Consider the following 26,584-nt stretch of genomic DNA (forward strand, 5'->3'; position numbering starts at 1 on the left):
TTGGCACACTGCCATTGAGGGGCTGCGTTTAGCATTTTTTCTTCTTTTTCCACAGCTGAAGCCAGCCCAGCCCAGCCCAGCCGCCAGGCCGGGCACACCTCGACAGCTGCGGGAGCAAGAAGATGGCAAGGTCAGCTGGGGCAGTGGAGTGCAGGGAAGCAGGGTGCCTAAAAGGCATAGATGGGGAAGAGATAGACGGGTGGGGGGAGTTGCAGTACCCCTGGAGTCATAAGTGTGGGTGGGCTGCCAAGCGCCCAAATTTTGATCAGGTGACTGCGGGGGTGCTGCAACGGCCATAAGTTCAGGCACTGGTTGTAACTTTTTCAGTGCATTCGTAACTGAATGGTCGCTGAACTAATGGTCGATAGGCAAGGAGTACCTGTATTTACAATTTTATCTTTCTCAGCTAAGTTAGCTAAAACTCCTGACAAGGAAGGAGAGGGGAAATCAGCAAAAGAGCAGAGTGACTTACATAAAATTGGTATGCAATCCTTTATATAAACCCTACTGGGAATAATCCCCACTGAATAAGTATTTTGAAGTAAATATGCATAGAAATGTCACCTGAATATTAGTATATTATATGAATTAGTATAGAACGAAGATGGGCAACCTGCAGCCCTAAAGCTGCATATGGCTCATGGCCTAATTTTAATAGTCTTCTGTAAGAGGTCAATTTGGATCTCAGTGATGAGTTTTTTTCCATCTGGAGTCTGAAAGTTGGGAGAGAGAAAAGGTTGTCAGAGGATGAGAGAGTAGTGTCAAAAAGAAATAGAATCTGTCAAACAGAATGAGGGTTCCCATCCACTTCTCTTCTGCTGCTGTCTACTCCTTACTGTGGCCCTAAATAAGAAAAAAGGCTGCCTGTGCCTAATAAAACCTGAAATAAGTTCAAGACTGTAGCCATAGTCACATCAGACTTCAGAAGAGTCATGTTATTATAGAATTATAATATCATATTTATAGAACCTAGTTACTTGCAGTACAAGGGTTTTTTTTTACTTTAAAAGCTTATCAAGAGATAATACTTGAAGAGAAGTAACACTGTTTTAGATCCATGAAAATGTGTATTAAATAGAAAATAAATGGACTCTTAAGCAGCGTTTCATTCCTTACTGCTTTTAAAACAATGGAAATGACATGCACAGAAACTAGAACTGAAAATGGTCTGAAAAAGAGGACAAAGTTCCTTGAAAGAAGTTTGTAGGACTCCTTTCTCTGTTGCCTGGAAAATACTCTTCAGCATAAAGTATCCTGAAGCTTCTGGCCAAGGGTCTATACAAACTGTTCAAACAATAAAAATAAATAGTTTAGCTTTATCAACAATATAGATGATGTAGTTCTATAGCATATTAGGTCTTGCAAAAAAACAAAAAATGTCAGAAGGAACAAAAAAGTTCTCCAGTCCTTTCTTCTATTTTGAAATGATTTTATCATAACTAGGTAAACTCTTCATATGATATCTCCAAGGAATTATGCCTTTTTATAAAGGGCTTCCAATATATTAGTCCCTTAATTTTTTTCAGAACTTAGATGTTCTATGGGGACACACTACCATGTTCTTCCAACTGACTTAGGCAAAAACGATTACAAAAAAGAAGCAACCAAGGAGTGTAATGGCTACTTATGCAGCTTATGGTACCAATCAGGTTAGCTATTGAAGAGATACAATTCTCCTTTCCCTCTCTCTATTCGCTGGCATCCAGCACTAAAAATGGAACTAAGTGAAATGCGCATGTGTCAAGGTATCATGGCAGAAAAAACATGAACTGCCTCTACCTATGAAAGGAAACTTTTTTTTTTTTCAAAAGATGAATGCTTAAATTTGGTTGCTATGCTTTCTTAAAACTATGTATCGATTTATATACGCTAAAAACAGATTCATATCTTCAGTGGCTATCACTGATAAAAGAATAGAAACTCCCCGTTCTAGGATACTGAGAAAAATAGGTACTGATGAAGAAAATAAAAGGTTACCATAAGCTGAATTTTAAATATAATTTTTGAAATTATACTGTCACTGATACAGAATTCTTTTTGTTTTTAGTAGAATAAAATACTTTTTGTATATTATACATCTGTAATAATTACACTGTACATATACAATATCTTTCTTTCAAAAATGCAAAAAACGCTTCACAAAATGCATTCAACAGATAATTATGTAACATTTCACCTTTTATAAAAATTCCTTAGTAAACAATTTGATTTGACCCAACTAAAGGATTACCAAGCTTTAATCACATTTGTTAACTTATTTGTGTACTTATTTTTATGTTTCTACTTGTAAGAAAGTTGTTGATTTCTCAATTTAATCTTTGTTTTGATCCTCTGATAATACAGTATGTGGTATTAAGACCTCAACCTCAAAATAGTCAGAATACTCTGTAAGAATTTCAAATAAAAAATCCTGATGCTTTGCAGCAGCTCAGAAATATATAGTCTTATATCACTTGCCAGATTTCTCCACAATATACAGAATTGGAGCCTTACTACTTTCTGGGTTACCATTTCTATGTATTTTAGTCAAGAAAAAAATATTTATTTATATTTATTTATATTTCAAATTTAATCACTGCCCATCTCACTCAATGAGCGACTCTGGGCTGTTTACAATAAAATAAAATGGCAATTTAATATAAATGCTGTACTTTCCATAGTTTGGATCCTAAAGTGCTTCTGTGTTCACATCCCCTATGAGAGGTTGAATACATAAAGAAGAAAAATACAGTAATCAAAACTCCACTGATAATCATTTTGAATCTAGTCTGATTCACTGTGTGTTTACCAAATGAGTTCATATTATTATTATTAACCTAAAACTGACATTTTTTTAATTACTAAAGCTCAGTCATCAATGCATGCAGGACTGGGTGCTTAAACACATTTTGATCAAAAGTTTTGTCACACCTAATTCTGCACAGGGATTTGTTTTTAACTGTCTTTTATATTTAATACCCCCATTTTTACATTAATGTATTTCCCAATAATACAGCCTTTCTTGTATCTTCTGAAAAAGAAAAAAACCCCTCTAATTTCAAGGTTTTCGTGGAGGCTTTGCTCTCCTTTCATACACTGGAAATGTATGTATCCTGAAAACACTTTTTTTTTTCAGCTCTTACAACTAAAATAAAAGATTAAAGCTGAAATTTAACTGTTATGGACACACATATACACAGTCTGAGAAATAGCAGCTGCTATTCAATACATCTCTGTAAATAATATTACTACAGTATATGCACAGAAAAAAATAGATGAGATGCTGGGATGCAGAATTCTGTTTCTTCATCTGCTTTGTTTTAGTATTAACATAACTTTAAAATACATGTTGAATAGCAATGTACATTTTTCCCATTTAAATATTGTAATTGTGCTCTCCAAAATATTTACATAGTTCCTTGCAAGTAGTAGTTTTTATTAGTGATTCTATCAAATTAAGCAATCTTATAACTGCGTTATGAAGAACTGTGTTATATATCTAACATACATACATACATACATACATACATATATGTATATATATATATATATATCTGTGTTATGTATCCAATCTAAACCTGAGCAAGGTATAAAAGGCAGTGAAGAACAATCAAAGGCTGCAGCTGCAGACCTGTTCAATATCATAGATCTCTTTTGGGCAATCTGCAGACAAGATTAATGGTGCATTCTCTGTCACCACCACATCATCTTCAATGCGTATTCCAATGCCACGGAATCTTTCAGGGGCACCTGTATCATCTTCAGGTATGTAGATGCCTAGAAATAAAAGTAGTGATCAAAAGCTAGCAGATTCAGTTTGCAAGTTATACAGGAGATCTGTAACATATTCCTTCAGGGTTTAGAAGGCATAGCACAAAAGGCAGGTTTTATCTCCATAGGTCAAGAATCAATAGCAAGTGTACTTTCACCTTGTTCCAATTCATATAATGCAATACATGTAACTTCACTTTGTACCAGTACTGGAATCAGTGGACTAAATTTACTTTTCACAAGCTACTTTCTTTACTAGAGTCTCTTCCATGATATAAGTCCATTTAAACACCCTTTTAAAATTATTTTCCCACAGACTAAAGATCATGAAGGTTGTTTGTTCTTAGTTAAATCTGTGAAGTAAATAGCAGCGTTTCTTGGATAGTTCTCAATGCCTCTAGGATGACTGCCATCTCGCATTCACTGGGGTGAATGATGGAAACTGAGAGAGGATATGTTAAGAATTTTAAGTTATTTAAAAACAAAACAGATAAGGGTCGTATATTTTAAAAAACTGAAAACAATTGCATTGAAACTGTTGAGCAATTGCTACAGCAATCACTACACAAATAACTGGGCATGAGGTAACTAGTTGAAACTGCTTCTTTTCAAGATATCACACACAGATACTCACACAAATCTTTTTCTATTGTTTTCACTGGTGTATTATTTTACCTGGCTCAATGGTGATCACCATGCCTGGCTGGAGGAGGGTTGATCGGGATACATCAGGTGTATCATGAACATCCATTCCCAGATAATGCCCTACATGATGTGGACAGTATTTCCGAACAGCCTACGAGGCAGAAAATAATACATTCCTAAAGCAAGCAAAATGTGGAGTGATGTGTCTTCAACACAAAATTTACTAGAAATATATACTGAAAAGGAAATATAAAATTAATTGGTTGTTCTTGCTTACAAATGCAACTAATATGATTTGTGTAGGCACCATCTTCTGCCTTGTTTCTATCAAACCTGCTGGTTGCTATGATGGCAACAAACTCGGGTCTTTAAGCAAAATATATAAATGATTATCAATTTGGTATTAAAGATAATAATCTCTGTTTTGAGCTTCAAGGAAGCTTTGATCTTTTAGTTGGCAGATTACCTGGAATTGCGAGGCCATCACATACTTCAGTACTTTACCTAAATTTTACATGATGCAATATTTATTCAAAACCATTTGATCTAAACTTGGTTTCTTCAACAAAACCTTGTCACTGTTTCTAGCAGACCAGTATGAACCTCACCATTCTTCAGGCAGGTTGTTATTACTGAGGTTCTGAAATTTCTCAGTTCCTGTGAATTTCACAAGTCAGAATAGGCAAGGATCTCAAGAGGAAGTAGTACGCCTCACTCTGCTAAGCAGTTTGTCTATGTTGTTGAACTGCACAGTATTATATTTTCATCATGGTAGCCATTATGTAGAAATATTCTTAAGAGTCTGACAAAGAAAAATCCCAGGCCCACTTTCCATTTTAAAATGTTCTCAATATATAACTTGCAAGAGTAGCACAGCTCATCATGCTCTGTCTTGGTATGAAATTTCTTCCTATATTTGCCAACTGAAACATAAGTTAATGCTACCTTTACAATATCCACTGACTTATGCTAATCTTATTGGAAGCTGCACTATGCAAAACTATACTCTCTGTCCATCTAATAGTGTCTGTGCCAAGAGGTTGCAGCTCTTTAGAGGTCTATGAGTTTTTCCCTGTCCTATTAGAGATGTTGGGAGGATGAATACTGGATTGTTTGGCTAAGTACATATTTAAGGATTATTTTATTGGATCCCTCAATTTGTGGCAAGTTTCAAAATACTGCTGTAGTGATGCATTTTTTATTTGTCCCAACATTCCTGGGAGAGGTGATTTAAAAAAGGTAGAAAGAGCTTGTGCTGAAATATTATCAGTGCTGATATCTATCTTTGAAAGATCAAGGAAGTAGCATGTTGTATTACACAGGTAAGATGAATCAAAGTGAGTCATTAACTGACTTATAGAACTGGCCTTTTCCACATACATGAGAAAAAACATGTGAAAATATTTTTCATAATTATTACCACAATCTCAAAATGAGGCATTTTTCTCTCCAGTTTAGCAATTCAGTTTAATAATCTTACTGAGAAGAAGAGTCCCACCTCTGATCTCTACCTCTTCAATTAATACTTGTTAGGAATTAAAACTACTGTATGTACATAATCTAAATGTTCTGCCATCTGCTGGATGAAAGAGAAACTGTACTACTATTAACCTTTGGCTTCCCACAAAACAGTATTTCTTTTAGACCTGCAATGAATACAAGAAAGCTCATTCAACATCCATATCTGCAGGAAGCTGCAACTTCAAAGTGAAAATGGACTGATTTGAAGGACCTCTTCACTGTTTTTTTAGCTAAGAAAAGTAGCAGGCTAAAAGTAGCAGCAGATACACAAGGAGACCAAGTACCTTGAAGACGTGGCTCTCACTAGTGCTTTCCTTTAGGATTCCCAACTCTTTTAGCTTCTGTCCAATGAGAGTTAGCATTAAATTGTAGATGTTTTCTAGGCTCACACCTGAAGAACAAACTCTTAGGCATGACTTTTGGACTTCCAGTATAGCTTGGTACAGCTCTGCTTGGGGACTAGTGAACCTGAGAATGAGAGGAAACACAAATCACCTCAAGGGGGATTTAAGCAGAAAGAAAAAGTAATATTAAATGCTAAGATATATGTATAAAGTAATTATGTGGCACAGTCCTCTGGATTTGTTTTACTCCAAAAAGTTGGTGGAGGATTGCATGCTTGAACACCTCTTGTTTCAAACATTTCATACACAGTGAAAAACAGTAATTAAGGAAGCCAGAACTACTTCCCCTAAACTGGAAATTTCACCCTGGAAAAATATCAGTCAAAGTGATAAATGAAAATTCCTCATTTGCATTCTGAAATGGAGTAGTGGCATGCATGCTTTTCTGAATGATCTGGTTTTGCATTACCACAAACTGAAGCCATTTCTCAGATTCTGGAGTATGTGAAGCAGGGTGATTTAGTATACAGTATTGAGCTAAAAACTGCAACTACAGTATAGGCAAGGAAGTTTTCTGAAGCACAATTAATGAAAAAATGACAATGGTGAAATATTTTCAGGAAAACCTGGAACCGCAACCAACTGGATGTTCCTTTGCTGAGACAGGACCTACCTGCCATTGATGGGCCAAGTGCGGGTAATGTCACTCACGTAACAAGAGTATTCACATCCTCCATCCAATAAAACCATTTCTCCATCCTGGAGCACAAGAAAAAGCAATTACTTGGCACTTAAGAATTTCACTTAAATAGTGGTATAAAAGAGTTTAAAAAACCCTGGAATTTATCCTTAGTGAGGTAAGTTATGTATGCTTTTCATCAAACAATAGTTCAGCAGAGTGTAGCTTTTTTAGCTGTAGCGCACTGTCCTTCCCTGCAAGCCTTGCTGTTCAGCTTAATTTAACACTCATCACCACTCTCTAATTATTTTGGGCCCCTGTAGTCCCACAACTGGCAGTTGGATTATATGACTTGAAGTCCAACACAAAGATGGGGAAGTCTGATCTAACTTAAATTAATTTAACAGCCGTTGCTATGTTGTCTTCATTTAGGTGACATCTTTTAATCACACCCACTTTTGTTGGTGCCAATAGTGGTCATATTCATCAGGCACTTTGATAGGGAAGGAGGAGGCAAAGAGAAGTCCTCCTGAAAAATTAATTTTTCTTACAAAACAATTGCCCAAGCGAACCAAATCATATGAGTAATGGCAGACATTATTGGGGGGGGGAGCATCTGAATAGAGATAAATATACATTGCTTTTGTATTCCTCATACAATTTTTATGTACAGAAATACAGTCCCTATATTTCCTCATTAAAAGTTCATATGCAGTACAGCTGTATGATTATTCCTGAAGTTCTTTGTTGTACTTCGTAGAAAAAGGAACTAAGTTTTTTTCCTAGAAACATAGGATAGTCAGAAACACTAGAATGCAATAGAACTGGTTACGATGTATTCAGCTTAAGAAGCTACTCAGAAACAGGATTGTATATCCTTTTTTAAAGACTCTGTAGTTCTATTCCAATCTTCTCTAAATGGCTTAGTTAATATATCACTGCAGTACAGCATTCCCATCCTGGAAAGACCAACGATGGTAGGCAACCCAAAACTCTTGTGATCTATTGCTGCTAACTACCGTGACTAGAACTGAGAGAAGTCAACATCTAAAACATGGGGTTACCTATCCAAGACATTTTGGCTACTAAGGTATATTTGTATAGTTATCACTACAAAATGGGAAACTCATTGTATCTGAAAAATCATTAGGGTGTATCAAGTTAAACACATGGGTTTGGTGAAAGCATGGCTAATCAAGTTGCAAGGCTGAGAATTTTCTTTTGTGCATTGCTTTAAAGCTATTCTCTTCTGATTCCTGCTTTACACTGAAGTTTTTGCTTTTGTGTTCTTGGTTTGTTACGTTAATGCTGGGAAATTGTGTTTATGCATGGCAGGTATAAATGGTTTTATTTTGATGATCTTTTTACAATTCATCTTGAATTCATTTTGAAATAAGGTGGACTGTATCTTTTTAAAACAACATTTACTATATATGTGACTCAGAATTATTTATGAATTGTCCCTCAAAATGGAGAACACTAACGGTACCCTTAAGTGATTGAAATATATCTACATCACCCAAATGTGACCAATTGTACACATGAAGCTCAAGGTACATTAAATGGTAGTCTGAAAAGCTAACATTTTAATATCTAGCATTTGAAATGAGAGGCATGAAGTTTAAATAACTGAGACCACTTTTCCAACACTGAACAAGCAAAGTAGCAGAAGTTGGTTATCTTGTTATATATTTCAATGATTAATTAACTGATCTTTATATACTACCAAATTCTAATGGCTCTTGGCAGTTTAAAGTAAAGAGGTAAACAATAAAATTAAATTAGAGTGAACATTATTAAAAATGAATTTAAATAATCAACTACTAAAAGCTTCTCCAAAGAGATGAAGCTTTTCAGGATTTTTTAAAAAGTGTGCAGCAAAGTTGTGCCTCTCAACTTAGCAGAGTATGTACTTTAAGCATCTGGGATAGCTACAGAGAAGTGGTGTGAGAGCTGGACTGGCAAATCTCAGAAGGAAAGAGCCTTAGAACTAGCCTGTCCTATTACAATAGTAGTATGCATGTGTCAACCATTCCTCCAAAACCAGGAAGTGTACAGTCCATTATGCCAGACAGGCAAGAGAAAGCAATTTAAGATTTGAATGTTGATTCTACTATACACAGGGCTTGCATCTTGTACTCTGCAGATGGTGGCCTTCTTCATTAACTGTTTTTCAAGTTCTTGCAATAAAACTGGCATATTATGAGCTATGTCTTTTAATCACTAACTGTTGAGCTTCTTGTTCTGATTGGGCAGAAGCCTGACAAGCATCAACCTCAGATTACTGTTATATGAACGCATGGCAATTATAAGCAAACCTCCTACTAACTCATAACCAGACATTTATTATATTACATAGAGATTGTTCAGGCATCAAATTAAAGAGCTTAGTGGAGACCCCACCAAATAACAGTGATTTGGAAATCAGCTATCACAACTTCTATAAAGGGAACAATAATCAAGATAAATGCTACAACTACTCACTTTTGGGAATTGAGCACAAGTCTGCTTCATGCCCACTAACCATAATAGAAGATGGACATTTATTCAGAAGTAGAGATCACTACTCTACAGCTGCACAAAGCAAGAAACATTGGACCAGGGTAGGGTGGGGTGAGGGGAATCCTGATTTCTTTTTGGGGGGGTGTCCGTAGATAATAACACTAGTATGTTGCAGAGTCCATTCAGTTACCTTGATAAGTTGGTTGTTTTTCACATAATGCAAGGTATTGGACCTGTTGCCACCTGCAACCACAGGAGGATAAGCTAAAATGTCAGCACCACGAGCCCGGCACTCAAATTCAAACTGGAAATAAGATCATCCATTAATTGTTGTAATAAATGCACAGCGTTTATCCAAAACCCTTTCCAACCATGCCTGTGTCTATGTCCGTACTCAGGACAGCAAACTAGCAAAGTATATAGGATACTGTTACGTTTGAATAGGAAGACTTGACTCAGCTTTCTCAATACAGGTGGTCCTTGCTTAACCACCACTCGTTCAAACTTACAACAGTGCTGAACAAGTGGTGTTTACAACTGGTCCTCATACTTATGACAGTTGCAGCGTCCTTGCAGTCACATAATCACCATTTGCAACCTTCTTTGTCAGCTTCCTATAAGCAAAGTCAATGGGGAAGCCGGCAGGTCACAAAACGTGATATCCTTGCTTAATGACCCACAGTAATTCACTTAACAACGGCGACCAGAAATGCTGGAATTTCTGCTGCTAAGCGGCGAAGTCATGTGACAACACTTTTTACAACTGCATTGTTTAGCGATGGAAATTCCAGTCCCAATTACTGTTGTCAAGTGAGGACTATCTGTAATGGATCTATATCATAGTTTGCTGTGAGGAAAAAATGAGCAACCATATAAAGGGTATTCCGAGCTCCTTGAAGGAAACACAGAACGTCAACCTAAAGAGCAAGCTACTGCTGAAGTAGAAACCCTAATAGCCCCAGCTACTGTAGCCAGTGGAGAGGAATTCTGTGGTTCAGCATCTTCTGGAAAGCCACACATTTCCCTTCCCTCCTACAGTATAGGAATCTAGTGTGCTATGGGAAGCAAAAGTATAAAACATCTGTGGGGTTGTTTTTCCAGAAAAAAAGTGCCAAAAACTTGGTGATTGTTTTGAAACAGCAAAATCGAAGGTACTTTTTCATGTCTGCCTCCATCTATGCCCAACATTTCTCCCATCACCTACATCTATCCTGCTGTACAATACTTCTGATTTTGGCACATTTCCATAGACAGGCATTGGTTTCTTAGGAGCAGTAAACCAGCCACAGGATTTCTTTCACTAGATGAAAGTAACATGAAACACTAGGAGGTACTTAACCTCATTAAGTAACTTTTTCATAGTAGGCTGTATTTCCTACTCAATTTTGTTCCTTTTGAAAAGGAAGAGACTTCTAGTCTGTACTTATTCTCACATTCTCATTATGTTTGAGGGGGTGGCTGTTGGCACTCTTAACTGTACATGAGAGCCAAAACATATTTTGGGATACTAATACATGTGTAGGAGAATGTTTATAGGGAAAGATACTTCTAGATTAAAATGTGCTAATACATTAAGTAACACTTTGCATTTGCATTAATTTTTCCTTGAAATTTCAATTCCATAACATGTATTCTCAGGGAAAGTTAATGTTCAGGAAACCAAGCATAATTAGTGCTGGGAGAGCAAACTCCTCTCATTGTTCAGATGAAAGGCTATCAGTAGTCTCCTATGCATGTCTACTCAAAGCAAATCCTATTAAATTCAGTGGGACTTACTGTCACACATTACGGATGCGTACACACTGGGTGTGTATGCAATCTAAAAACTGGCTGCCACACTACACTGAATGAACACTTATGGGGTTTTTGCACAATCCAACAAAGCACATACCTTAGCATACAGAAATGCTTCATCCACTGGAGCTTTACTTGTAAACATTGTCTCTATGAATGCCTGTTAAAATACAGTAATAAAACCACTGATGAATATGTTTGTTTCCCAGTTTTAGGTCAAATATTCAACATAAAGGCATAATTTAAAAGATACATTACCTCCCCCTTACAATATTCACCCATAAAACAACTACAATCAATGTCCTTATTTTCCAAGACTTTTTCAAGCACTGAGTTAATACTGTATGCAACAATAAAAGCTGCAAAATCCCACACATTCCTCAGTGGACCTCCCAAAAAAGACAAAGGGATTAGCTCTCCTAGGTCTGATCCTAACCAGTGAGGAAGACCTGGTTGAGGAGATGAACATATCATCCTTGGGTTCAATATACTATCAAATGAGAAACTGGATAATGTAAATGTACACTAGATTTCAGGAGGACTAGTTTCAACAAGCTAAGAGAAGGACCAGATGGGATACAGTACCATGAACAGAAATGCTCGGGTCAAAAGGAGCACAGGAATGTTGTGAAGTTCTCAAAAATAAGATACTTGGAAATACAGTTGCAAACCATTCCAATGAGGAAAAAAAATGGAGCGCAGTTTAGGAAACTACTGTGGATGCAGAACAGATATGCACAAGAAATGGAAGATAAATGCAATCATTCAAGGACATGTATCAACAAATATCTAATATCTATAAAACTTAGCCCAAGCACAAAAGAAAGCTAGGTTTGTAACAAAGGGGCTTTTAGGGATTTGTCAGTAACAAAGAGGAAAGAGAAAAATGGAAGAGGAAAAGGGATTCTCTTTACAGAGTCATTAAAGAGCAATTAGAGGAAGGAAGAACACTAGATCTAGGGCAAGGGAATCCAGTATGAGAGAATATCAGAAGCAACAGACAGGACAAGAACAATGAGAACAGAGTGATTTTGGAGATGAGGTGGTAATTGGTGGACCTGGTGAAAGCAGAGAATGAAAACTTTATTAGAGATGGTCAGAAATAGAGTTGGAAGAAGAGTTAAGACATGATTTTAGGAAAGAAGATAAAGATTAGAGGAGGATGCTGCCCAGAGTCACTTTGTGAGAGATGGGTGGCTATATAAATGTGATATATAAATAAATAATAAATAATTTTTAATAGTAAAAAAATAGAGGATCTACAAAATAAAGGATCTACAAAAGAAATTGGCTGAAAGTTTTAAAATTCAAAGGGGAAATACAAATGATAAACCAAGAGAGTGACCGGGACAATTTTTCTCTATTGGACTTACAAAAGAGACTTGTTAAAACTTTGAAGAATTCTGTGCGATGGGACAAAGAAGAAATGAAATCAAACCCTATGACAATATTTGAATGAACTGAAGATTAAGACTGTTAGGAAGGAATATAAAGTTGGTTTATTTGATCAAGGTTAAAACAAGGTATGTTCTTACTTCTGGCAATTCTTTATGGACTTTCTGTTGAGACCAGGACTGAAAAGATGATGCTTTATGGATTTGTCTATAGATAAGGGGTGGGATATGGGATGAAAAGATAATTGTTTGTAACCTTAGAGAGGGTGAAGAGTCACTAAATTTGTTCATACTTGTTGTGATGAAGGTTGGAAGTCACTTCTTTATATACTTCTTTTCTATTATATTCTTACTTTTTTCTTTCTTTTTTTCCTTTTTCCTTGCACTTTTTATCCTTTCTCTTCTCTTCTCTTTTAGTTTGTATTAGATTTTACTATTATAATCAAAATTATTAATAAAATATTAATTATGAATAAAATCAAAAAAGGGAAAAATTACCAGGTATTAGTAACACTGTATTTTTTATTATAAAAAATACTATGTTCAAAAGGTATCTATTTGAACTATTTTGAATATCTTGCCCAAGGCATCAGGTATGACTTCAAATATAGATTTGTAAAAGGCACAAATGCATTTTAAACATGCTAATTTGCTTCTGATTATGATGTATTACAGAAACATGTTTAATTTCCTTTTGAATGGTCTTTGTCACACTAGCTTATATGATTATAATATTATGTGAAACATAGGTGACTATAGTAGTACTTGTTGACAGAAGGCTTTCCATAAACACAAGGATCTCATATTTTACTTATGGAATAAATAAACAGCATAGTTCCAGAAAGACCTTAGTGAAAAGATGCCAGCTATATCTGTATGTCATTTCCCTTTTGACATGAATTCCAATATCATGCCATTTTTTTCTCTTAACACCTTGTTCAACATAAATGCTTTGATCAATACCCGTGATGTGACTTTGGCAGCAAATTTCATCCTCTCAATCTCTGTAGGAGATTTGATCAGCCGTAAGTTTTGCACTAGATGCTGGACAGCACGAATACGGTTATTGCTTCTAGCTTTGACCTCAGCCAGATGTAGCAGATAATCAGAATGGAGCTGTGGATGCACAGGTTTAGCAAAATCATACCAAACCATGCAAGATTCATCTGTGAAACAGAACATAATACACGTTAGTTTAACTAGCGACACTTCTTTGGAGAGATGTTTGCATATTTTTTTGGTAAATATCAGATTGCAGCCAAATTTGTGATAACAATTCAAATTATGGGTAAATAACAATATCCTTAACAAGAGATGTTACTTTGATTTTACAGTATTTTGAAACCTGCCTGAAAGGAATCAGTAATAAGAAATATTCATGAAGCTACTTTTCCTAATCCACTAATAGATCAGCTCCTTAGAAACAAAGATGTTTGTCTATATTAACTGAATAAAGAGCGTATGTGTTTTCCCAATATCAATGCAATCATCTTTTATATCAAAAAATTAGATTTCAGGTACATTACAATAGGGGTATTCAACTCTTTTGGATCAAGAGCTACACGTGATCTTTGAACAGAGGGCCAGGAATTCCCTTCAAAAATAGGGAAATGATAAAATGTATAAAAAGTAATTTAAACTAGAATTAAAATAAATTGATTTCCCCGTTAATATTTATTGATTCCTCAATAATCAATAAATATTAATAATTAATTAATATATAGTTATTCCCAATGGATTTAATATTTTCCACTTCCATTGCATTAAAGATTTCAGGTCAGCAACAATAACTTTTAACAGGACTCTGGAGCCACTTCCACAGCTATGGGAGACCACATGTGGCTCTGGAGCTATAGATTATGAATCTCTATACTACAATTTTAACAAAGCAAATCTTCTTTTCAGCATGCACTCCCATTCATGTGGACACAGAAGTAATGTTTTTAACACTTCAAGTGTGTATACGAATGTAGCCTAAACAAATTACCTAGCAGGACTGTGCAAATCCTTTGAAAGAGTTGGATGTTTTTGCACTAATAATGCAACTGTGTCCAAACTGAGTGGCTAATTAGGAAGCTGTTCCCAATTATTTCTGCACGCTTGTGCATGGACAGCCATTTTCTTTTGTGCACTATTCAAGAAAGATTCCTAGAGGTTCCAAATAACTGCTTTCTAAGGATTTGCAGAACTCTATTACCTAGCTCCTTCAGTATGTTGCATGTATACATGACTCTACCCTAATAGTAAGTTCTTAAAGAAAGGAATTCTGAAAGTACAACTTAAATGTTCTCGTTGGAACAAAAGACCAATAAAAATTACAGTTCTATAATAATCACTTCTGTGTAAATAATTGTAATTCACAACTATCAAATATATATAAGCCAAATAAACTTGGAAAAGCACAGTCTTTCATTCTTGCACATCTGCTATCACATGGCCATAGACTGGGCAAAGTAAGGCTCTCTAGACATTTTGGATCTCCAGCCTCCATAAGTCTTAGACAGAATGGCCAAGAGCAAAAGATGGCAGGAATTACAGTCCAATAATATCTATGCCTATTATGCCCTATAATCTGAAATGGAGAGATGAGTCAGTCTGTTCAATTTCACTCCGTGCCTCAGTCTTATAAATATTAATTCATTCCATTCCATTTCTGCATGTGTTTGTGAAACTCATATACATTTCTGTGACTTTTTCCTAACACACATGCATATATGTAAACATACACAATTTTTACAAATTTTGCCCTCAAATATACTACACAATTCCCCATTATATACAAGGTCCTTTGGGATTGGGGCAACCTAGAAATAATGTTAAATAAATATTTGTACATATTTCTGAAATGTAAACTTCAATCACAAAATATTTAGATGTGTACTTAATACTGTATTTCATGTTGCTTACAGTTTTGGAAAATATGAACTTTGCATGTTAATATTTAACTTGCATTAAAATGGAAATTAAACAAACTTGCCCTCCTCTCTACTGAAATTATGATTTTCCAGTTTTTTTCTGTGAAGGCAACCAGGGAGCTACAAGTGCAAGATTTTAACAGGGTTCACTTCTCACATTAAGCTATGGTTTCCTTAGCTATAGCTTATGAATAATTGATGTGGGATTCATATAACATGCTAACCATGAACCACATTTTACGGGCCACAATTGTTGGGTTCAAACATTAAGCCAAATTCAAACCATGTTAAGACTTAATGCAGTGCATGAATCCAGCTTTATATCTTGTATCCGTTATGCCCTTGACAGCAAAGTGCTGAAATTATTCAATATCATCCTATTTTATACAATGCAAAATCTGTTTTTTTTACCTTTCAATTTAGATATCAGATGTCTAAACTCTTCCATGGTATATGCTTCATCCACACCAGTGAGAGCCATTGCTCCATCAGTGCCAGATCGTGGCCCATCCCACAGCTCTCGGCTTGGGTCCCGTTTTGGAACAAATAGTAAAGCTTTGTGATATGGCAAAGATCTGCCAGGCACACTTTGCAACACTAAGATACTATCAGGTTCTTGAAACCCGCACAGATATAGGAAGTTAGTGTCCTGGTGAAAGGTATATGGAATATCATTGCTCATGTAGTACGTGGGGTTTGAAAGCAGAATTACTGTGTGATCTGGCCCTGGCACTTCTTGCTGTATCTGAGCCATCAGCTTGTGTCTACGGAGAGCATATTCCACTTGTGATAATCCTGGTGTTACTTCTCCTGTGAATAGAATTCAAAAACACAATTCCTCTTTCAGAAACAACTTTTCATGCTGTTGAACCCTTACAATTTTATGATACCAATCCCATATTTTCCATCTCATCTGCTTTCCACTCATTCTTTCTGTAGTCATGTCTCCACATTCCTAGTTCAACTTTAAACTACTTTTTCTCTATTATTAATATGAATAACAAAAAAATGTGTAAACTTGAGTTCACAAGGGATTCCAAAAGCTAAACTTAATGTAAGGATTATGAGTAAAAATTATTACTGGGAGACGGGAACAAAGAAAAGTAAGCTTGAATTCATTTAAAATACTACATTTTTATAACGTTTGCACATTGAACAGAAGATGGCAGAGCTGGTTGCACTCTTTTAATCTGATGTCAGTATGGATATTTCATTACCCAACAATAACTTCTCCAAGAAATACTGAGCTTCTAACATTGAATTTAAATAAGGACCTTTAATATAATAAGCTCTGTATCTAAGAGAATCCGAAAAAATAGAATTTTCTCAGAACCTGATTTAATAATTCAATCTAATTTTATCTACAAAGATTACAATGTACAGAAAACAAAACTGGTCTAAAGACCAAAGAGCTGATTGTAAATAGGATCTATTCTTTGTACAGTCTAAAACCAGATTTGCATTTATAAATGCCATTAAAATGAATAGAATTTAACACTTGAGAAATGTGAGAACTATACTTTCTGAATCTTAAACAAATCTACCAAAATGTTCTAGTGGAATCAAAAGGTCTTATTTCCACATAAAATAAAGAATATGCCCCTATTATTTGAAGATATTATTTAAAACTGTAAATATCTGTGCCTAACACATGGACATACTATATTATGTACTTAAGGTTGTTAGCTTCTATTTTTAATTGCTTTTATTTATGATATATTTTCCTGGCTAGAAGCCCCTGAGTTATGTTCTGCCCATGAGAAGAATACCTCTTAAAAACTGAGGGGAGAGAAAAAAGAGAGGCAATATTTTCTAGACTACTAGACCTCTAAGCAATTCCAGAGGATTGTGGGACATCTAAAACAGTATGGGGGGTACTATAAGTGGCTGCTTGAGAGAGAGGGAATCTGAAAATTTGTCTCATTGTTAGGTATTACAAGTCCACATTTAGAGGGACTATGATAGTGAATTCTGGTTGCAGGGAAACAGCAGGGACAGGTTGCTGCCTTTATGTCCTAAATGTGATCTCCTTAACAGCACTTTGCTGGCTCTTGTAGGAAACATAATGATGGACTTTGGTTTGATGCTGTAGGACTTCACTTGTGTCCTTTATAAATAGATAATGGTTCAACTAAATACAAGGCTATTTTCCATGTTCAATAGCAACAGAATTTTCCCTGAAAGGTATCCATTTTTAAAAAGTTCTCCATTGTTTTTCAAAAGGAAGCAAAAAATTATAAATATGGGATACTGTTTAGATTAAAATGTTGTTTAGCTTTTTTCTTCCATAAATCATATCACAGTACACAGTTTAATTTTAAAATATTAATCTATTTGCAGTAAGCAATTTGCTGACCCAAGCCAATTGTTGGGCAGTAGCATCACTAGCCAAGATGAAAATAAGACATTTTCCATTGCTCAGAAGGACAAATGCTGGCCACATTGTCTACTCAGATGCCAGCTACTGAAATCTTCTGTGATACAAATACACGTGAGTGGTATTGATATACCATTATAATTATCTAATCAATATTCACACACAATCACAAATTTCAGTTCTTAAAAGACAGCTGAATCTAGAAAGAACTTTCTAAACAGCTGAATCAAGGAAAGCTACTCACATAGGCTTTCACAGGAGCATAAATCTAATCAAGTTAACAGTTGAAAAGATAGGATAATTAAATAATGCACATCAACCACAAACATGGTATTCTATATAAATTTATTAAACTAATTTGACTGAAAGAATAACTTACAAATAAACATGCATAAAATCAAGCTACATGTTTGGAGAGAGTCAAAACTACTAACAAATAATGTCACAGGAATACATATGCAGGAAAATATTGATTTTTGGAAAAATACATGGTGAAACAAAAACAAAATTCAGGCCCTGATGAATTTCTCCATTTTCTAATATGAATAAAATGGGTCCTAGGTCCTATTTACAAATGTGAATCAAGCAACCACAGGTATTTATTTCTAACTGATTTTGATCCACTATTCTGTCAAATGAAAAACATATTGTTCAAACAACAGAAATTACAAAATGCTTAGCTAAAACAAATAAGAACAGTGTATTAATAAAAGGAACAAAACCTTCATGGGAGAAAAATGATATTCACAGGTAATCTGAAGGTCAATAAAGAATGACCCAGAATTTCTCAGTATTTCCATGTCCGAGCAGCATGACATCTGCTTCTGTCTCTCATGTCCACCTTCCATACCTCTGATGACAGACTAACAGGGCTTTCAACATGGTTTTCTGACTTTGGGTGTAGTTCCTTATGACAGAAGGAAGCAATTCTTCTGATAGAGAGCAATTGCTATGACTTTTTCCAGCTGTTCCAAACACGGAAATTTTTGCTGGCATTACTTGTGATTGAGCGATTTATACAAATATATATATCCAGAGAACATGACTTGAATTTTTGGAAACGCTTTCTACCTGGAACATAAAATATCCTGAATAGAAATTCCTTGAAGGATATAAAATTCTTTTTTTCCATGTTGTTCCTTAAGAATATTATTAAAAAGTCAGATGTTAAAGGGTAGTGTCAGTGGTTGTAACTTTATGCAAACTTGCCTGGGATTAAATTTCTCTGAATATTTACTTCTCACTACAGCAAATGTGCTTAGAGTTGAATTATAATTATCCTTACCTGGTTTAAGAAGATGTGGGTGTGTGAAAGGACTAGGTTGACCTAGGTATCGATTTGGAATCTTCCTTTGTTGAACTGGTTGAATGGATAATTTCCGAAAGAAACAAAACTTGCAGCCTAAAATGAAACAGCTGAATTGCATCAGGTTGAAATATTTTCCCCTTTGACTCTGCAATAAGAGCCAAAATGAAGGTTTGCCATTCTTAAGCACTGTTCATCTCATTTTGCTTCAAAGGTAAACGTTTACCCAACAATTCTAATGGGTACTTTCCCATTAACAGCATTAATATGAATACTTGAAAAAGCAATAAAAGTTCTAGAATAAGACTGAACATTTTAATATATTTCATTGGCTGATTGTGATTAAGTTTGTTTTATACTTTGCATTTTTATTGATGTAAGTAACCTTCAGTGATGGAATAAATAGAAAGGTGAGGTATACATTCAGCAATAGATACCCACATTTATAAATACGATGGTCAAGACAGAATGGTTTTGCAAAAAGTTCAGAATTAAAAAAAAATAATTCCAGGAATGGCTCCCTTATATACTACACGTCACATAGCAAGGCAAATTTAGCTATTTGGAATACAGTATAGCTTCTGAGAAGAGAGTCATTTAACCAGCAAAAATAACAGAAAAGATGATTTAAACAGATATTAGCAATAATCTTCAATGTTGAATGTTGAATGCAAAGTACTAATATTTAGGTTAGCAGTTGGGAAAACAAATGGAAGGGAAGAAGAGAAAGTTTCACTAAAAAGTCTTTCTATATTTTTTACTCATGCTTTATCAGTAGTTCTTTCTTATTCTGTGCTTTGTATGTTTAACTTTCTAAATATCTGTTAAAAGCTTAAATTAAAAAAAATAAAAATAATATTTCTGACCTTGGCATTTATTTCCTTTACTAAAGTTGTAAATGCTATGGTTGTGGCACTGATTATAATATTTTCATTTACACAATAAATCACCCAATCTTCTCCATAGTTTACAGAATTTTAGAAATGTCTGCAAATTTATTAAAAAGGAAAAACTGAAATATCACATTGGCATAAGTATTCAGACCCTCTGCAACAACACTTGAAATTTAGCTCAGGTGCCTCTTGATAGTTGCTGAGCTGTTTCTATACCTTGATTGGACTCCACCTGTGGTAAATTAAATTGATTGGACATGATTTGGAAAGGCACACACCTCTCTATAGAAGGCCTCACAGCTGACAATCCATACTGTATCAAAGCAAAAGCCATGAGGTCAAAGGAACTGCCTGCAGAGCTCAGAAACAGGATTATTACACATCTGGGGAAGGCTACAAAAAAATTTCTGCTGCACTGAAGGTTCCCAAGAGCACAGCGGCCTCTGTAATTCTCAAATGGGAGACGTTTTGCACAACCAGGCCAAACTAAGCAATCAAGGGAGAAGAGCCTTAGTAAGAGAGGTGACCAAGAACCTGATGGTCACTCTGACTGAGCTCCAGAGATCCTGTGTGGAGATGGGACAAAGTTCCAGAAGAACAACCATCACTGCAGCCCTCCACCGATTTGGGCTTTATGGCAGAGTGGCTAGACGGAAGCCTCTCCTCAGTGCAAAACACATGAAAGCCCGCTTGGAGTTTGCAAAAAAGCACCTGAAGGACTCTCAGACTGTGAGGAACAAGATTCTCTGGTCTGATGAAACCAAGATTGAACTGTTTGGCCTCAATTCTAAACGTTATGTCTGGAGGAAACCAGGCACCACTCATCACTTGCCCAATGCCATCCCAACAGTGAAGCATGGTGGTGGCAAGCATCATGCTGTCGGGGTGTTTTTCAGCAGCAGGGACCGGGTCAGTGTTGAGGGAAAGCTGAATGGAGCAAAGTACAGAGATATCCTCAGTGAAAACCTGTTCCACAGCGCTCAGGACCTCAGACTGGGCCGAACGTTCACCTTCCAACATGACAACGATCCTAAGCACACAGCCAAGACAACACAGGAATGGCTTAGGGACAACTCTGGAGAGACCTGGAAATGGCTGTCCACCGATGGTCCCTATCCAACCTGACTGAGCTTGAGAGGATTTGCAAAGAAGAATGGCAGAAAATCCTCCAGTCCAGGTGTGCAAAGCTTGTCACGTCATGCCAAAAAAGACTTGAGGCTATACAGTGGTACCTCTAGTTATGAACTTAATCCGTTCCGTGACTCTGGTTGCAACTCGAGTTGGTCGCAACTCGAGGTAAATTTTCCCATAAGGTTCAATGTAAATACGGCTAATCCGTTCCGCCCTCCGAATTTGGTCGCACCACGAGGCAAATTTCCCCATAAGGTTCAGTGTAAATACGGCTAATCCGCCCTCCGAATTTGGTCGCACCACGAGGCAAATTTCCCCCATAAGGTTCAATGTAAATACATACGGTTAAACAGTTCTGAAACATATGCATTTTATTTTTAAACCACAAAATCATGAAAATAGTTGAGATGGTCGACTTCGCCATCTTGTACTCCAAGGCCAGATCAGTCACACGAATACCACGATCGTGCTTTTCTATAATGTCCTTCTTAAGTTCGATCATCACTTTTTTCTTCAAAGCCTTATTCTTGCCAAGCCTGCTCTGCATTTTCTTTGGAGCCATGCTGACAAGCACACCAAACACCTTCCAAACGCCACAAAACACACCACAAGCCTCACCGAACGTCTCCTTGCTACCGTGATCTCGTCCACAGGAAGCCGCGACCGCGTGGCAGCAGGGAAAATGGCCGCGGATCCGGTTCGTAACTCGAGGCGGAGTTCGCAAGTCGAGGTAAATTTTTGGGGCCGGAGCTGGTCGTATCTCGAAAAATTCGTAAGGAGGGGCGTTCGTAATGCGAGGTACCACTAATTGCTGCCAAAGGTGCTTCAACAAAGTACTGAGTAAAGGGTCTGAATACTTATGCCAATGTGATATCTCAGTTTTTCCTTTTTAATAAATTTACAGACATTTCTAAAATTGTTTTCACTTTGTCATTATGGGGTACTGAGTGTAGATTAATGAGAAAAAAAATGAATTTGAACAATTGTAGTATCAGGCTGCAACATAACAAAATTGAAAAAAGTGAAGGGGGTCTAAATACTTCCCAAATGCACTGTAAATATTGCTAAAATATTTATGATAAACCAGTGAGAAATTCCAAGAACATACAGTACTGTGGAAAAGTTTTAGGCAGGTGTGAAAAAATGCTGCAAAGTAAGAATGCTTTCAAAAATATATATTGTAATTGTTTATGTTTATCAATTTACAAATTGCAAAGTGAGTGAACAGAAGACTCAACATTTGGTATGACCACCCTTTGCCTTCAAAACAGCATCAATTCTTCTAGGTACACTTGGACACAGGTTTTGAAGGAACTCGGCAGGTAGGTTGTTCCAAACATCTTGGAGAACTAACCACAGATCTCCAGTGGATGTAGGCTGCCTCAAATCCTTCTGTCTCTTCATGTAATCCCAAACAGACTTGATGATGTTGAGATCAGGGCTCTGTGGGGGCCAAACCATCACTTCCAGGACTCCTTGTTCTTCTTTACACTGAGGATAGTTCTTAATGACATTGGCTGTATGTTTGGGGTCGTTCAGCTGCAGAATAAATTTGGGGCCACTCACACGCCTCCTTGATGGTATGGCATGATGGATAAGTATCTGCCTATATTTCTCAGGATTGAGGACACCATTGATCCTGACCAAATCTCCAACTCCATTTGCAGAAATGCAGCCCCAAACTTGCAAGGAACCTCCACCATGCTTCACTGTTGCCTGCAGACACTCATTACTGTACTACTCTCCAGTCCTTCGGAGAACAAACTGCCTCCTGCTTCAGCCAAATATTTCAAATGTTCACTCATCAGTCCAGAGCACCTTCTGCCATTTTTCTGCACCCCAGTTCCTATGTTTTTGTGCATAGCTGAGTTGCTTAGCCTTGTTTCCACGTCAGAGGCATGGCTTTTTGGCCGCAATTCTTCCATGAAGACCACTTCTGGCCAGACTTCTCTGGACAGTAGATGGGTGTACCTGGGTCCCACTGGTTTCTGCCAGTTCTGCGCTGATGGCACTGCTGGACATCTTCCAATGTCAAAGGGAAGTAAGCATGATGTGTCTTTCATCTGCTGCATTAAGTTTCCTTGGCTGACCACTGCGTCTACGGTCCTCAACGTTGCCCGTTTCTTTGTGCTTCTTCAAAAGAGCTTGAACAGCACATCTTGAAACCCCAGTCTGCTTTGAAATTTTTGCCTAGGAGAGAGCTTACTGATGCAGTCTAACTACCTTGTGTCTTGTTGCTGTGCTCAGTCTTGCCATGGTGGATGACCTGTGACATGAAACTGTCTTCCACAACCTCACCTTAGTAGCAGAGTTTGGCTGTTCCTCCCCCAGTCTTAAGCCTCCTACACAGCTCTTTCTGTTTCAGTTAATGACTGTGTTTCAACCTACATATGAAATTGATGATCATTAGCACCTGCTTGGTATAATTGGTTAATCATACACCTGACTCTAATCCTACAAGATCCCTGACTTTGTGCAAGTGTACAAAGTGTGCAAGTGTAAGAATTGATGCTGGTTTGAAGCCAAAGGGTAGTCACACCAAATATTGATTTGATTTAGATTTTTCTTCTGTTTGCTCACTTTGCATTTTGTAAATTGATAAACATAAACAATTACAATATATATTTTTGAAAGCATTCTTACTTTACAGCATTTTTTCACACCTGCCTAAAACCTTTGCACAGTACTGTACATATTGTAATTATACTTCTAATAATTATTCATTTTTTGATCCATCCAATGACATCTAAGAGAGATAACAAGAATGGGACCTAATATAAGAAAACAGTGATATTCATAATAGCTTTTTATTTATAACAACTTTATCCTGCTTTTCATAATTAAAAATCCTAAAATGAATATTGTTTTTCTAACTTTTCTTTTGTAAGAGAATGGCAGTGTTTCTGTCCTTTGGTACAAAATAGGATTGCTACTTGACACTAAAACATTTTTCAATCCAATTTTCAAAGCACAAGCTTTATTGACAGGAACTGTAAAAATTATGAGAGTTGACAAACCAGTAATTAAATAAAAATTGCAGTCATATGCTGTATATTCCTCAAATACAGTCTAGAGATAATTAGCAATGTTATTTAATTTTACATAGGATTGCAGTTATGCAGTTCAATAGCTAGATAACCTATACAACTACAATCCTAGCATACTTCTCCAGGGGCAACTGGAACTGAACATAACAGTTATTTTCAATTTATTTATGTATTTATTTATTCATTCATTCAATTTGCATAGCTGCCCATCTCAGCAAAGACTCTGGGCGGCAAACAATATTAAAATTAAAAAATAACAATACAAAAATGAAAATACATAGCAGCTGAGAAAATATCATAACCTACAATCACTGACACAACCAAAAGACGGGCCCTGCACACATTCAGGGCCCTAGGCCTGGGTGCACAAACAGGTCTTTAGGATCTTACAAAAGGTCGGCAGGGTCAGGGCCATCCTCATCTTTGGAGGGAGAATGTTCCATAGGTTGGGTGCTATGGCAGAAATGGCATACATTCTAGGCCCTGCCAACCAGCTTTCCTTAGCTGATGGGACTTGAAGCATGCCCAGCCTGCCTGATCGGATTGGATGGGTAGAAACAACAGGAGAGAAACAGTCCCTCAAGTAACCTGGATAATATATTCTCCAGGACTGGCATGCAGCCTTAGACAACTCAAGAGCCACACAAGTTTTACATGACATGCTGAAGGCTGCGTTCCAAGGATCTTGAGGGTAAAAAGAGTATCTTAAATCTCCATAAGGCTTAAAGCACCTACTATGCCTTTTACATTTATGCACCCTTAAAACAAAACAAATCAGAGTTTTGGATCCTTCCACGCTGGAGCCAAAAAGAGGGTGCTGACAGGCTTCACTTCTGTATCCTTGCTCCACTTTCAGTGGAAATGAGCAAATTATTATTACTTAATATGACTGGTCAGAACTGAAGCTTCTTAACATCCATTTACTAAGATATTCACAGAATGTTTGAAATATAAATACAAGTAAGTTGCTGTTATGCATCCTGTTTTTAGGTATGTTAAACCAAAAGAAATCCCACAGAATGTAAAGGATCTATGGCTAAGTAAGGTTTGCAGTATTGGGCTAACAGTCATACACAGTGAAGCATGTTAAAATCAGTTTGTTTTAGACTACAACTCTATACATACTTACTTGGAAGTATGTTTAGGATTCAACTCAGTAGCCCAATTCACACATCCCTGGGCTAGAACTTTTTTTAAAAAAGCATGTTTTGTAGAACAAGTTATATTAGCCTAGGTGGCACTTAAACCACATTTTAGCTTACATGTAAATTACACCTTGAGTTTTGCTCTACTATAAACATACATAGGATCAGGCTATACATACAATTCCAAAAACAACTCCAAGATTAAACCTTGGAAAAGTGAATAATAAATGTAAGGATTGTTATATGTCATTTTATGACACACTTCATAAGGTATGTAAAGTGCATTCCAGCCAAACTTAAGCACTTTTAATCCCACTGATTTCCACTGGAAATTGTATAACCGTCTATTTTTCCTCCTCCCCATTGAGATTAACGAGATTTAAAATCTCAGCTTAATTACGGCCATGGTATTACAGAAAAGTTTTGGTATTATTTTGTTAGCCATTTTGAGACCTAAATTGACCAGTTTCTGAAACCTCTATCTTAAACTGAGGAAACGTTTCTTTTATAACATTATCGTGGTCTTCAGAGTACTTTTTCACCCTAGCACTGAATCAGTTACAAGTGTCATCGTTGAAACTGAGAGAATAAAAACATCTTTAAAACTATGCAAAGTGGAGGGGGTACCTAAAATAACTAGCTTTCACCCTCCTTAGAACTGGTTCTCTTCTGTATAAGGAAAGTAAGTCTCTGACCTGAAAAGCTGCACATGTCCCTTACAGGTTGGATAAGTCTCTGAGTTGGGAACCACACCATAGCTGAACTCCCTGCCTGTAAAGAGAGTAATCAACCCTATGGGGTGATATCGGAAGAAATCGCAACGCCCCAGCTCCTGATCCTCCTCCACTTCGTTCTATTACTTTCTTTCCCGATCCCCAACCCTGAAGCATGGCCAACTACACTAAGCTCGATTTGAGCTTGCACGTTTGGAGGACCTTGCTTGCACTGGGTCGACACTTAATGACGTCACCCATCAATTGCAACCAGGTATTTGTCTTTCGCCTCTGAGTTTCCGGGAGTGACTGGCTATTATATTTTAGGCGTCTAAATAAAACGCCTACTTGTCAAAGTACCTCCTTCGCCTCTTCTCCCTGCCATCACGGTTAGAAATGACCCCAGAACCAGTAAGTTCATCGTTATG

At 36.6% G+C, this 26,584-nt stretch overlaps 1 protein-coding gene across 3 annotated transcripts; it reads right to left on the reverse strand.

The window, feature by feature from the left end:
- Window positions 1–1,066: 1,066 nt before the first annotated feature.
- On the reverse strand, window positions 1,067–26,383 carry XPNPEP3 (X-prolyl aminopeptidase 3). 3 transcript variants are annotated; one of them, XM_025173064.2, is made up of 11 exons: window positions 26,139–26,383; window positions 19,207–19,323; window positions 15,956–16,354; window positions 13,593–13,795; window positions 11,333–11,395; window positions 9,632–9,745; window positions 6,934–7,019; window positions 6,201–6,384; window positions 4,426–4,546; window positions 3,611–3,756; window positions 1,067–1,284 (listed from the first exon to the last, which is right to left on the reverse strand). In XM_025173064.2, exons 1-11 carry the CDS (start codon window positions 26,197–26,199, stop codon window positions 1,276–1,278), a joined length of 1,503 nt encoding a protein of 500 aa, XP_025028832.1. In that variant the 5' UTR covers window positions 26,200–26,383; the 3' UTR covers window positions 1,067–1,275. The 3 variants fall into 3 exon arrangements, with proteins under 3 accessions (XP_025028832.1, XP_025028833.1, XP_007438092.1); XM_025173065.2 differs by lacking the exons at window positions 1,067–1,284; window positions 26,139–26,383 and adding an exon at window positions 25,428–26,131 and having other exon boundaries at window positions 1,333–3,756; XM_007438030.4 differs by lacking the exon at window positions 1,067–1,284 and having other exon boundaries at window positions 1,335–3,756.
- Window positions 26,384–26,584: the final 201 nt, after the last annotated feature.

Source organism: Python bivittatus, unplaced genomic scaffold (assembly GCF_059951505.1).
Source record: "Python bivittatus isolate LINGU-HERP-01145 unplaced genomic scaffold, Pbiv_v1 ctg000330_np1212, whole genome shotgun sequence".
Classification (NCBI taxonomy): Eukaryota; Metazoa; Chordata; class Lepidosauria; order Squamata; family Pythonidae; genus Python; species Python bivittatus.